This window comes from Balearica regulorum, chromosome 3 (assembly GCF_011004875.1).
Source record: "Balearica regulorum gibbericeps isolate bBalReg1 chromosome 3, bBalReg1.pri, whole genome shotgun sequence".
In the NCBI taxonomy this organism is placed as follows: Eukaryota; Metazoa; Chordata; class Aves; order Gruiformes; family Gruidae; genus Balearica; species Balearica regulorum.
The window spans coordinates 86,602,218-86,616,330 of NC_046186.1; the positions used below are offsets into that span (position 1 = coordinate 86,602,218).

The following is a 14,113-nucleotide window of genomic DNA, read 5'->3' on the forward strand; positions in this document are numbered from 1 at the left end:
CTTTTAAAAATCTGATTATTCATCAAGATGAAGCTAAGCAACTTGTATGGTGAGCGGATAAGGTTCTTCCTTGTAATTCTCTTCAGATACAAAAGACTTGGTGGTATACAACCTCCTTGGCACGTAGCAAGTGGCCTCCTTTTACTGTACACGCTATTTCATGGAATGCTTCTCGCATTCCTGCACACCCTTTCTTTTCATGGCTGCACGTCAAAGCAGTAACTGTAGATCTTTTCTGTGCTTGAGATCTTTCCAGTTAAAATTACAATGGCCTTCCAACAGGCATTGACTGAAATTCAGTTTTTGGTATGAAGCAGCATTCTCTTCTGAGACCGACGTACCAGTTGCCTTTGGTGCAACGTACATGCCGCAGGGAAACACCATCTTGCTATTAGCAGGTCAGGCACACGCAAATTACACTCTTAGCTTCATTTCTGTATGCTGTAACTAGATGGGTCATTACAAGTTATTTGTTGGGTGTATAATTAGATCAGAGCATGTAGCTAAGAGGGGAACCACAGTGCTGATAAGAGGTGGCTTGAACTCTGCTTTCTCTGTGTCACTGCACGTCAGCCCTGCTTGCTGATGTCAAAAGGAAGCAGGGGACTGATGCAATCTGGCTAGATTTCTTAAGTACTTCTGAAAAACATCTCTGCATAACCTTGGCTCTAAATATAGTGGATAGATGAAAATATTACGTGGGAAGAAATAACAAAATGCTACATCATCGCTTACAGAAATGGGTCTCTGCGCATGAGAATATTAACCCAGAACTGCATTCCCCTGACTTCATCTGCCAAGGTAGAGGGACACTGGCAACAAGTGAGGAAACAATAGCAGCCCTTGAAGTTGGAGAATATGAAACAGTCCCGAGCACCTGGAAAGTCCTTCTAACTTGTCCGCATCTTTGACTATACCAAACTGGCATCTCTGAACACTGGTAAAAATCTCCTGCCCTCGAGAGCCAAGTGCTACTGAGTGTTACTGTGTGCCTGTAGTGCGGCCGTAATACCACCTGGCTGGGGATGCAAAGGGAACACAGGTGCACAGAAGCAAGATGAGAGCTGGCTGCTGCCAAGTCACAGCAAAGCTTGGCAACGCTGAAATGCCAAACCTGGGAAGAAATTCTTGGAGCTTTACAGTAAACTCACAGTTTTGTTCTCACATGAAGCTAGCCACAGAAGAGGAAATTTAGTGTCTTGCAGGCAAGTACGTATGGAGTCGAAGCTGGGGCAGAAGAAAAAAAGGCACCGGTCTGGAGCCAAATTAGAATGTTCAGTAAAGTCCTCCAATCTATGAAGCAGAAGGAAAGCAGTCTGAAAAGCATCTACTGTTGCACCTGGCAGGTGCATTAAACCTCATTTACTTCCATTCTACAAAGGGAAACACAGTCACTATTTGAAGATTGGCATACTGGATTGCTTTTGCCTCTAGCTGCGCACACAAAAATCAATTCAAGCGTGGAAATGAACCTGAGTATGGGAAAGCCAGCCAATACTGTCAGCACAGAATAGATGATGCAGCAGTGGCAATCATGTAACTTCTTCCAGAGATAAGATGTTTATGAAAAAATGTCATTTCCTATTTCAGGAAAGGGAAGTTCGACTGCAGAAAGACTGGGTGAACTTCCCAGCTCTCATTTATATATTCACGCATTCGTAAAGTTCCAGAAACACTTTATTTAAAAATGGAGTTGTAAATGCATATAACAAAATAACATACATAATAACTGTAACAAAAATAAATAAGGAGAACATGTTCATACAAAATAAGAACATAGTAATGCAAAATGCTTATTACAGAACGTAAAGGTATAAACGCCTGAAAGAACACAAACAGAATCTCGCATGACGAGCCTGCACCTTTAATCCTTCCTAGCCATTTCCTGCTTTCCACTCGAGTCTGTGGAAAAATTATGTTCCCAAGCATTAAACAAAAGAAGGAATTATGGTGATGGTTTGGTACACTCGTTTTTCAACACCTAGCTCTAGTTTCAATTTATTTTTGCCCTTCTGCACCTTCTAAAACTTTTCTTGTAGCCTCTGTAAACTCGTGTAGTTCAGGCTTCCACAGTTAGCTGGAGCAGCGCATATTGAGTCATACATGAAGGCTGTCTGCTTTTAATTTTTTTTTTTAAAGAAAATATGAAATCCATTATACAACAGATTAGTGGTTTTGTTTTTACATCTCTACAAAAAAAGTTTTTGCATTTTTATTAACTGGTCCAACTCTTACTGACTTCTGAAAGCCTGTACAATTTAAAAGTGTACAGAAAGTAGTTTTTTTTTTAAACAAATGTCATATAGGATTATTGCTGAAATATTAAAGACCATTTCATAAAAGCTGCAAAACTGTATCTTTAACCTTAATATATAGAGACTGATGCAAACATAGGAAAATTCCAGTCTATTAGTTACATTTAACAGAAATATAACATTCCTCCACGTTACAGTGTTCTGGAAATACAAAGTAATTCACTTTTATTTTTACTACTATTTCCAAATGTTAAGTTACTGGGACAACTTATAAGGAAAATAGGCTTATATAGGAAACTTTAAATAGACTTGCTTTTCAGTGGTATAAGCAAAATGTCTACTTTAGCAGTCATCTTCCAGAATCCTTTTAAATATGTAAGACAGAGACAGCTTTACTAGCAAGACTACAGGAAAATATACAGAAGCAAATAAAATAATTTGCTTGGGAGTGCATCTATTGATCAAGCAAATTATGACAACTCTATTTCCAAGTCCCCTAAAGAAAATTTTACATCTCATGATCATTCCAAGAAACAGTAACTTCTTCCATCAGCTTATGTTGCATTTGAATTGGTGAGAGCCCATTTGCCTTAATATGCTTTAAAATGTCCCACATTGCTGTATGCTTAAATTTGTTTCCTAGTTTCAACAAACATTTGGACAGAAATGAGATATGAAATACTTCTACTTTCATTAACATCAAAAAGACATTTGAAGAAGATCAAAAAGTGCCAAATAGTCCCTTCAGAAAGTGGATTAAAACACTGCAATGATAATACAAGTACAGTATTATCAGTTTTCTATGTACACCGAAACACTGCCTGCTGTTTAATGATATTTGATATGTTCACCTTTCACTCCCAGCAAATCTTAGTGCAAACATAATATGTGAATTTTGTAAACCCCAAGACAATTTATGCAGCAACTAGGTTATAGAAATCCCAGAACTGTTTGAGATTTTCAGTACACAAGAATGAATGCTTTCTGAAATCTGTCTTACCTTTTGCAGTAATGTGTCATTGTAGCCAAAGATAATGTTTCCTATATAAATCATCTAATTCAGAATCAAATTAACTGTTCAACAGTTCTGTACAAACTTTAGCGGAGGAAGTCCATTCATTAGAGCAGTTTGGCAAAGAGATTTGGGTTTTCAATAACATTAAATGTTAGACTGCTTGCATGGCTTTTAAAAAGAAATAAATCTATTAAGGGAAAACTGCTGATATAATAATTCTTTTGCAAAGCACACAACCACAAAGGGCAAACCTGCCACAATCTGCTTTCCTACACTGGTATCTATGCATATCTTTATGATTTGAAAAGGATTTGTGTGACAATCAAAGCATCACAGTTAAAGAAAACTGCTTTAATAAAACAACTGCTGTTTGACCAAGCCTTTCTTTTTTAAATTATAAAACCAATATTATATTTTTTTCTTTATTCCTAAACATTCCACATGAAAGGTTTTTGTATTAACACTGAGATGTCACTCACGCAAGGTGGCATCTTCCTCTTCCCCATCTGGGTTAAACCTATTGAAATGTATGCTGAAATCTGACTCAGATTCAGCATTCTCAAATTCAGCTGCAACAGGGACGGCGGCAGGTCGAAGAGCCCGGGCTTCGGGCTGGCAGGTGGGCTGCACTTGAGGGTGGGTACTTTGGGAAACGGGACTGGACTTCGGCTTCGGCTGAGCTGGTAAGATGGGGCTGGCAAATCCCAAGTTGCTCAGAGCATCCAGGGTACCGTCAGGGTCGATCATAGCATTAATTGCTAAGCAATCAAGAAAAGATGAAAGGGATAGGGAAGAAACCATAAAAAATACAATTTTCTGTTACCATAAAAAGTACGAAAATCCTGGTTTAACACTTTTATTTTTATGATGACAGACATGAGCTTTTACGTGTGTTGCTCACTACAAAGGAGTGGTGTATCCAACATTTATGTAGCTGCTACATATATTTAAAAGCATTTACGTGTACCAAAAGTTTAGAGGAAATGAAACTGCACAAACTAAACACTGCCTGATGGACAGGAGAGATGACGAACAGTCTATGATTAGCTTATAGGGACCAAAAGATGGGATTTTTAGTCATGTTTAAGGGTCTTTTTCTCTAATATTAGCATTCTATTATGCTTCGTTCCACCCCACCCTGCCCCAAATATCCATAGCTGCTACTTCCATGATTGAATGAATTTTATATAAAAGATCAATCAGTTATCCTTTTTAATACATAAGCGATGGACTTATTGTCCCTCTCCCTCCCCATAGTGAGGGCACACTGAAGCACCAAGTACAATTTCATTTTACCGTACTATTAACTGTACTAACATCTATTTGAACACCACTGTGTACACAAGCGAATGATTTGGCCTCTTTCTCTGGGCCTTATTTCTTTGTTATGTTCTCTAACCACAATATAATTTGTAATAAAACAAGTTTTTATTACATTTATTACCAATAATTTTTAACTATAGCTGAGCATGAAACAAATACTAATTTGTCTCTAGAGGTGTCTAATGATTCATCCCGAAACATTCTTTTAAAAAACATTTTATTGTAGGATTAAATTTGAATACTAAAAATAACAAATATAGGAAATTTACAACAAATACAATAACGATCGTGTATAGGCATGGACGACTAATCCATTTGACCATACCAAATTAAACAATAAACTAAGTATAAACAATACACAAACAAGACTGCAACTTCTTTTAAAAATATACTCAATTTTTAAGTTGATTTTGATAAACAGAATGTATGTCTAAATAGCAGACTCTGTAAGCACAACATACAGTTACAAAGAGTGGATTCAGTAGTGTGAAGGGAAAATGTCAAGAGCTCATCCTAAATTTTCATTTTATTGTATCAGATGAAGTTGTTTTTTTTGAGATTTCCTATAGATTATGGTCCCAGTGCATTCCTTATACTGAACTGTGCTACACGTGAGGGTATTACTGATGTGCAAGGACTAGTTTATAAAGCCTTAACCTCAGGATTCTCTATCACCCACTCTTCAATATTTACCCACAGAAAATATTTCTGTTAAGAATATTTCGCAAATAATTCCTTTGGGATTCTCTGGACTATTCTACTTTTAGTTGAGCCTTTTCTTACCCATATAAAAAGGTATCATCAATCTTCTGTTTTAAAATAATTCAGTGATGCTTCTTTGCCAAATGTGCCAGCAATTATATGATATTAATGTACGTAACTGATACTGTGAATATATTTTAATAAAATGTGGTAACTTTTTGTGATATATATATCCCTATTTAAAAAAATTTAAACAAGCAACAATGAAAGAGAAAAGTGAAAAAAGATTTGTACCTTGCAGCTGTTTCTCAACTCGTTTCAGCTCCTGTAAGATTGATGATATTTCCTGGGAAAGAAACAAACGTGTTTGAAAAATGTATGGAAAAAACGAGACTGAAACTACCTAGCAGTAGTAAACAATCGCTCTCCCCAGCCTTTGCAATATGCTATTTGGGTTGTCCCTCCTGGCATCAAGAACCCCCTCCCTTGCTGGTGGTGGCCCAGCAATGTCCCCCACAGGTCCCAGGCAGGGGTGCTTGAGGCTGGACAGCCATGGCCCACTCAGAAATCATGAGCTCCTCTGCATTGGCTGATTGCTAGGATCAACAAAACCTCACTCTGTCCCTTGCTCATCTGCCTGCACTACTTCTCAAGCACAGATGTCATGGTTCTGTAGAAATGGGGGGAAGTAACAGTATGAACACAGTATTAATGGAACAGGGTGATTTATAATCTTCTTCAGACGTGAGTCAGAACAGTAAGATGACTGCCTTGGGATTTTGCAACCACCGGACCTGGTGCCCACGAGACCCTGCACACCAGTGTTGGGTCCTCAGCACTCTTGCCTTACAGATTTTTCTCCTCTGTGCTGCACTACTTGCTAACACAGATGTAGCCACAGCAACGCACTCAGAAGCACGACAATAAATGTACCATATCTTAAATTATAAATATGTAAATCCTACAATTGAAAGATCCAACACTGAAGGGTACTGTTAATCCAGCTACTGAGGAGAGCTACCAGTGGTCTTCAAAAGCTGAGAATTTTCAAAGGCACTGATTTCAGAAACCCATTTAACCCATTTCAGAAACCCATTCTGTACTAAGTAATGTGATTTTTGTGGGTAGCAAAGAGATTGATTCCCTTGGATTTTACAAAGTGATTATCTTTAAGCAGACTGCACATCTGAGCTGGACATAAATGTCCCAAGGACAAAACAAACATTGGCTACAATTGTCCTCTGTTAATTTTAATAACATTCTGTGATAAAAATAAGCACTGCTTTAGTACTGGATTTGAACAATATATTGCTCTGAAAACTGAGCAGAAACTTGAAAATCAGTGCATAGACAAAGAAAAACCCATACTTTCAAACAATGTGAGATGCTTTAATGCATTGAAAAAAAATTTTGTAAAATGCTGAACTTAGGAATATATATACAACTAATCTTTTGCCTTTTTAAAGAATGCCTTAAAACCACATATTCATAGCACTTAGAATATAAAAAGCCAAACTCTGATCTTATTCTGGAAATGGGTAGGATAAGAGAAACTCCTTATCGTATTTCTAAAATTAAGAACTTCCATGGGTAACTTGCTTAATTAAACTTCAAAAACCCAAAAACCTGTCAGTTTCTAATGATTGCTCTTAAAAAATATACCATTCTGCAGAAATGATGGGCCAACTTTTTAATACTTCCAGGAAAAATCAATTTGGATGAGTTTAATAACTTATAATGAGCCAAGAGAGAAGTGCTAGCCAGTTCAATGCCAGAGGAAATGTGTTGACATTTTGCTTCTGAGCAGTCCCGTACAAAGTATGTCAGAAGGAGTTTCTGCTCCCATCTTTCCATCAGAAAAGAAAACTGCCTCTGTAAGTTGACATCTTTAACAGCACGATACTCCAGACAGGATAATGTAACTAGACTCTCCACCCGTTCTCACATGCAGAGATGTTTTTCAAGCCCCATGCTCTGTGTGTAGAAGCAGAGGAGAAGTGTACTAGAAAGCCCTCATGCTGTCACACAGCGTGGTCACAAAATGGCCCTCATCAGGAAGGTGTAGAAGACTACATGAATCAACTAAAGTTGCAGTTGGTACCCAACAGTTATCACTTTCACACAAAATCAATGTGATTCTTTTTCATTGAAGAGTGCTTTAATTGCAATGTGCCTTGAGATTATTTTCATTCACATATAGCAAAATACAACTATTTATTCAAATATTAATAATCATTATTAATAGTACTAAGTATTTTATATCGAGTACTAATAACCAGTAGGTAAAATAGTCTTTTGATTGTTAAACAAGTTCATTCAAAAGCAATTCAACATTCAAACTAGTGGTTGTTACCTTTTGTTACACAAAAGTACTGATGGTCTACATATAGTTTGTATCCCTTTTATTGCATTCTTTTTCTGAGACTTTCCCCTGAACAATCACTTAAGACTCTTTCTTTATAAGATAGTAAGTCTTAGTAATTATTAAAAAAGATTAGGCTTATTCTTGAAATATACCAAATGTCCAAATAAATAATTTGAAAGTTTTTTGTCTTCCTATCATTGAAAATATCACATTCCTCCACTGATGATTTAGAAATTAGATAAGAGGCTCATTCAATCCAGAAAAGATAACTATTCATACCATGCTTGATGTTTTCACAATAGGAACTTCACTTTCAGCTCGCAACTTGTTTTCAATTTCATCCCAATTTCTGTCTTTGTCCTTAAATAATATTCTAGAAGAAAGAAATTCAAGAACAATATGTTTAAAATAGACAGAAATAAACAAACTAAAATTGAAAGATTAAATAAATGAGATGAGAAAGCAGCATAGGGAGCACTGAATAAAACTATAATCTGAAATATTGAAAACTGACAGAATCCAACCATAGAGTCTGAATTTTCAGATGAAAAATTCAGATTCCCCATTCTTAATGTTTTGCTTCCCTGCTGTGATAAATAATTTTTGTTTTCATTGTCATATCATAAAGATCATTTAAACTATCTACATTTGCACAACTGAAAAAAAATAAATGTATGGTATTTAAGGTCTGGGTATTCATTTTTTTTAAGTGACGCCATGATGACAGAGGAATCCAAATCCACTTCTCGTCTAATTGGTATTTCAGAGTACAAGAATAGCTGCAGTAAAACTGCTAAACAAACAAACCAACCAATTTAAAATTATGACCAAAAAGTAGTACATTTTAAAGAAGTTATTAGTGTAAGTTCGTCTCTGAGGAAATATTTTTTAAGGTAGAACTTCATGATAGCTTTTATCTCATAAAGACTAAGAATTTGAAAGAAAGATGGGAGAATTAGTACTGCGTTTCTGTTAATCTTTCTTCAGTTATTGATACCCTATGGAAAATCCCACTCTCTATTTATTATAATCCCTTCAAGAAAGTCTAGTTTGTCAAAATGTGTACCCTGTGTTATCTTATCAGTACACGGATGTCCATAGACAGCCCCTCCAGAAGCTGCTTTAACTCTTCCTCTGTCTTTGAGGTCTTCACTCGCTGCTGCTTCAGAACATGTTTTTGTCAGATGTTTCACTGCGAAAAGTGCTACTCTAATGACACAATGTCATGGGATTGAGGCAAATGACCACTCCCGCAAGTGACTTTAGTGTATTCATGTACAAAGCATACAAAGAGTAAACATTAATAGATACTTCTTCTTGGGGAAGGAAAAAATAAATTAAAAGTAATCAAAACTACAGTGAAGAAAACGTGAAGCACTTTATGGCCTTAAATAGTGTCATAAAGTTGATCATCAGAGATCTGACAAGATTGCTTTTATGTTCTGGAAGGGAGTGCAAAAGCTTGCGAAGCTGTACAACTGCAAACCTGGAAACCAGAAAGTCCAATTACAATGGAAAATTTAGGACTTGCCTGAAACTGGTGAGTTTAAATAAATAAATGAAAAACAGAGCCAATTAAATCCTTTATAGGATCTTACACTAAAAACCAGGCAACTCCTGGAAATATTTGGATTCAGTATACAGAGGATCTATATTTTCCATACTTTAGTAGCATTTATATCACTCTGGAAATCAGCAGGAACATAGAAAATAAGGCTTTATGTAGCAGTAAACAGCACTAGTAAGAAAAATATAGAAGTTACTATGACACTGTTTTTTTCATTTACCTTCTTATTCACGTTATATTAAAACACTTCTATTGTTATGTATGTGATTAATGCCTTCGCTTGTGTACGTGGTGTTTTCAGTCTTACTCTCTTTTAGAGATAACGTTCTTACTTCTCTTACAATTTGAAAGCTTTCCATTTCATAGGTCATTTTATTTAAAAAAAAAAAAAGGAAAAAATGAAAACAGTAATTTAAAAAATGTTATTATTTCCACTATAAACTGGACAGGCCAATTTGGTTTTGCTATAATTTTAGAAAGTCTATTTACTTTTTACAACATTTTTTTCAATTCTTCATTTAGTACATTTTAATATCCTGGGGGGGGTCTTCATCTCTCTCTCCTTTGCTCCTTCTCCTTCTAACCATACTCTGTACATTAAAAGACCATATTTATAAATGCTTGCCATCTTCTGCTCTTTCCTTTCCCTACTTTCTAGGGCAAATCTGCCTGAACTTTTTTATTTGGTTGTGCTCAGTCCCCATTTTTCTTTCATTGCACTTTGCAGGATGCCCAGCAAACTGCCAAGACTGACAAGTAGCACCTGCACTGACCTGAATGCTTTGCTTAGATTTTGCCTGACTGCAAAGCAAGCCAATAACACTGCATTTACATTGTAGACCACTGATAAAACCATGTAGGTCTTCTCACTGCAAAACCTACTTACCTCTTCCCTCCATCACCTCTGATAATTCGTGCAAACTCATTATAACATACAAAATATAGAAAAGCAAACAAACTGCATATCTGCTGCCTGAGAAGCCACTACAATAATTTGTTAGGAAAGAACAGCTTATAGGATACATGGCAAGAATGCTGCAGAATTTTTGCCATGACCTTATTCTGAAGAAAATTACAAACATACAGAGGATTTGGTGAAAGGAAAGAATCAGGCACTTGAATCTGGTTCAATCTGAACACCACGCTAGGACTTGGGGGGAAAAACCCATTTTGGCCAGCACTAGGAGAATCTAGGTGAGGAATACAGCATTAAAAGCTTCTCTCAATCCTACTTCTTAATATAAGGGAGGAACGGTGACAGAACTCAGGGGAACTCGGAACATTATCTATAAATTAGAAAACAGAAATGGCAGCTCTAATGAAGTGGGGAGGAAACTAGTCAGACAAAAAGATATAGATTACCTTTTGTCCTCATACTAATTTATTTTTGATTGATTTTAGGTTATTTTAATTTCTGAGAGATATGCTTGTCAAGAATGACTGAAAATATTTATGTTCTTAATACTTTAGCCAAAGTGAAACTGGTCTTTTTGTAAAGCTAGCTACTGCAACTAACATACTACCGAAAGAAGAGTGTTCACATTCACAGGAAGCATGTCTTTCTCCATTTGGACCTAGATAGGATGCAATTTTTTAACATGTATGATGAAATTTGTACGGACCGTAATTGCCCTATAGTGTCTGTGTTCTCAGGAAAGGGGTTTACATTGGTGAACAAGAAAATTTGATGGAGGACTTCTAAAACACAGTCAGGGCTACTGGCTTACTCTTATTGATGCCTCTAAAATTTCTCCTCTCCGTTCAGGTTCAAGCACTCTGGAAAAAATACACAACTGGTAGCTTGACAAATCCTGACTGATTCTCATTGTATCTGTTCTGGGCAGAAATTTTAACCGGCTTAACTCCAGAAAAAGGAGTAGAAGTGCATCAGTTAATTGAACTCACATACCTCAAAACAAAGCTAAGGTAAAATCTGTAATAGGTCCTAGCTGCCTTATATGCTTTCTAAAAAAACAATTGTAAAACTATTGGTTTACCGATTCAAAATATTAATGATATTATGAATAACATCATATTATTCAAATCCATTCTGAGTAGCAGGGAAAGGAAGTTTTGATCACAGGTCTGGGGAATATACTAAATAGTTACTTATTAATGAAAGTTTCTCCACTATATTTTTACAGAAATGAGCAATGCCACTTTCTTTAAATGTATATAAAATGTTTACAGGTATGCTTTAATTTATAATCATACATGATCACATCATTATTACGTTCATTATAATGTAGCTGACTTACCTTTTAAGCTCAGAAAATTAATCAGAAAAGTGTAAGACTTGATTTTATAGTTACCTGCTTTTCTCAGGATGAATTTGCATACATAAATCTGTTTTAACTCACTGTATTGAACTCAAGTTTTTTATGTTAAGTAAAATCCAGATGCGCTAGCAACACATTTACAGATCAGAAACTGCCAACCATCAAGAAAATTCAAAATGATGCAAAAAGTGGCGTATCTACTATCTACTGCTTCTGAGGCATTTTAAGATACATATTGTCCTAGATGCCTACCACAAATAAGTCAGTCAATAAGCAAGATTCTTGTTCCAATGATGCAGCTTTAAAAGGAAAAAAAAAATATTGGTAAGCAGAGTTCTTTATGGATCTCACTGTATTTTCCCAGAGGATTATGCTCAAAACAAAATGGAATGTAATATTTTGTTTCTATTTCCAAATTTCTAATGCCTTTTAGAATGACTATCAAAGAATGGTCAAGCTTAAGTGCCTCTTTGCATGTAATTATTTGCTCATTTTTTGAGATCAGCTATTAAAGTAAATGAGAGCATGCACTCAGATGTTGATTCAACTTGAACAAGTTGTGAACTTTTGTATAATTTATAATAAATTCTGCATAATGAAGTTTAACTCTGTTAATTGGCACAGCTTTTGAGAGTAGCCATATTGTACACCTGCATTTCACAAACTCATTTGTATCTGAAATTCACATAGCAAAAGACATTTATGTATTTTGTTTAAGGAGATTTAAATAAATATGATGTATATAAATATGTATGATACATAAAAGTACGATCTGGGGAAACCAAAGTGGGACAAGAAGCAAATGGCGTATTTCCAGTATTATAATCCTGCAGCCCCAAAATGTAGTTGGAAAAAACGAATTGAGATCAACATCATTCCAGGACCATGTTCCGAGAGAGCAGAAAGAAGGTACTCACAAATGTTACCTGTAACCACCAGTAAAAACAACACATGAAACCCCTTAGAACAGAATTAGTAAGAATGGGCTGCAGGCTTTTAACAACCTGATGCTTCACTCAGTGATACTCTTCCTACTAGAAATAGCAGGACTAGAAACAGCAGATAACCTATAGTTTTTACCAATTTATATAGATAATTCTTTTTGTTCTTGATTTCTATGGTCAAGTCTTTTTTGGTACTCCCATGAGAATACAATCTTCAGATACGTTAGTATTGTGCTGCTTTTACTAGTTACATCACCCTATACTGAAATAAATTTGTGATTTGGTGATTAATCTGTCACCCATCTAAGATTTCAATATCTGACACTTCCTAGACAAACTGATCAATTACAGACCTTATATTTTCTCACATTCAGAAAATTATACCATGAAGTTCATCCAAATCAATTTCTTATTTTTAACGTACTCTATTTTCAAATGGTTAACTGTACAGAGACATGACGAAGGACATGTGAATTATACATTATAGCCTGAACTTTGTATTTAGAATTTTCATCTATTCTTGTCAACCAAAGTGGTCACCAAATGGTTGTGCTCCCATTCAAGTTAAATGGATCTCCTGGTAGAGCAACATGTTACCATTTTTGACATGTCTATTGCTCCTGTTAGCTACTATGACATTTTATGCAGGAACCGCTCCTCTGCCAGAAGTATGATGGATATCGTTCTGTCCGTGTAAACTCTGTTGATATTTATCTTCATATAATGTGAAATACACACAAGCAATAATGGAAAAAATATTCATCCCAAATCTTTCTGAACGCTCAAAAAACCACAGGTAACGTTGCTTTTTAAAAACACAAGTTGCTACTACATACATTTGCTCTATCTGTATTACACATATCTTTTCTACTAGTGGGAATGTTGATGAGAGCAGAATATTTTCAGTAATAACAATAATTTTTAAAAACCCACCTGATTTTGCCAGCTGTTTTGTCTATGGATTGTCTTATCTTGCGAGAAAATTGGAAGACTGAGGACAATAGCAAGCTGTCCCCCATAACCTGCAATAAGTTTTTATTAAAAAAGGATATTATTAGTTTAATGGGAACTAAATAAAAAAACATTAAAAAAATCATACTTGTGTTCTAATTACTATCATATACAAACAAACATATTTGAACATTTTGCAAATGAAATAATACACAAATTTTTTTTCCAGTATTAATGCCACCTGCTACAGGTAGGAAAGAAAGGATAATCTCTAGAAGTTTAAGTGGGGAAAAATTTTAAAAGCTTAAAATGGACACAGTACTAGAGAGAATCCTGTTGTGTACTTACTTCATCTCTGCTCCAAGTCCTTCTCCGGGTAATTGTTGGAGGATCGAGGGCATCTGTTATCTGAGGCCTAGCATCATTGGGTCGACCATTCCCCTCCGGTGGTTTGGCATGCACTAGTGGAGGGATTTTTCTAAAATTGAGACTTTCATCAAATACTCGGTCAACCAACTAAGGAGTAAAAGAAAAATGCAGTTTATGAAACCTACTGGATGCATGCAAAAATCAGATTAATATTTTTTTCTTCTGAAACAGTTTACAAGAAGCCTATCTAATAAAAATCATTCTGTTGTCCTGTAGAGTATAGAATGATGCATCTCTTATGTAACAATACCTTCCCCCCCCTCCAAATACCAGACATACATGG

General features: G+C 35.7%; 1 protein-coding gene across 9 annotated transcripts in view; it reads right to left on the bottom strand.

The window, feature by feature from the left end:
• Window positions 1-1,659: 1,659 nt before the first annotated feature.
• CEP170 (centrosomal protein 170) overlaps window positions 1,660-14,113 on the bottom strand; it is a 98,463-nt gene continuing 86,009 nt past the window's right edge. For 5 of the 9 annotated variants that reach the window (XM_075748804.1, XM_075748803.1, XM_075748801.1 and 2 more), the window contains 5 exons: window positions 13,750-13,917; window positions 13,384-13,472; window positions 7,940-8,033; window positions 5,590-5,641; window positions 3,594-4,028 (listed from right to left, as the gene is read on the bottom strand). In XM_075748804.1, coding sequence (XP_075604919.1) covers window positions 3,742-4,028; window positions 5,590-5,641; window positions 7,940-8,033; window positions 13,384-13,472; window positions 13,750-13,917 — 690 coding nt within the window. In that variant the 3' untranslated portion in view covers window positions 3,594-3,741. Of the gene's footprint in view, window positions 4,029-5,589; window positions 5,642-7,939; window positions 8,034-13,383; window positions 13,473-13,749; window positions 13,918-14,113 lie in introns of all 9 variants that reach the window. The other 4 variants (XM_075748802.1, XM_075748805.1, XM_075748800.1 and 1 more) reach the window with 2 other exon arrangements.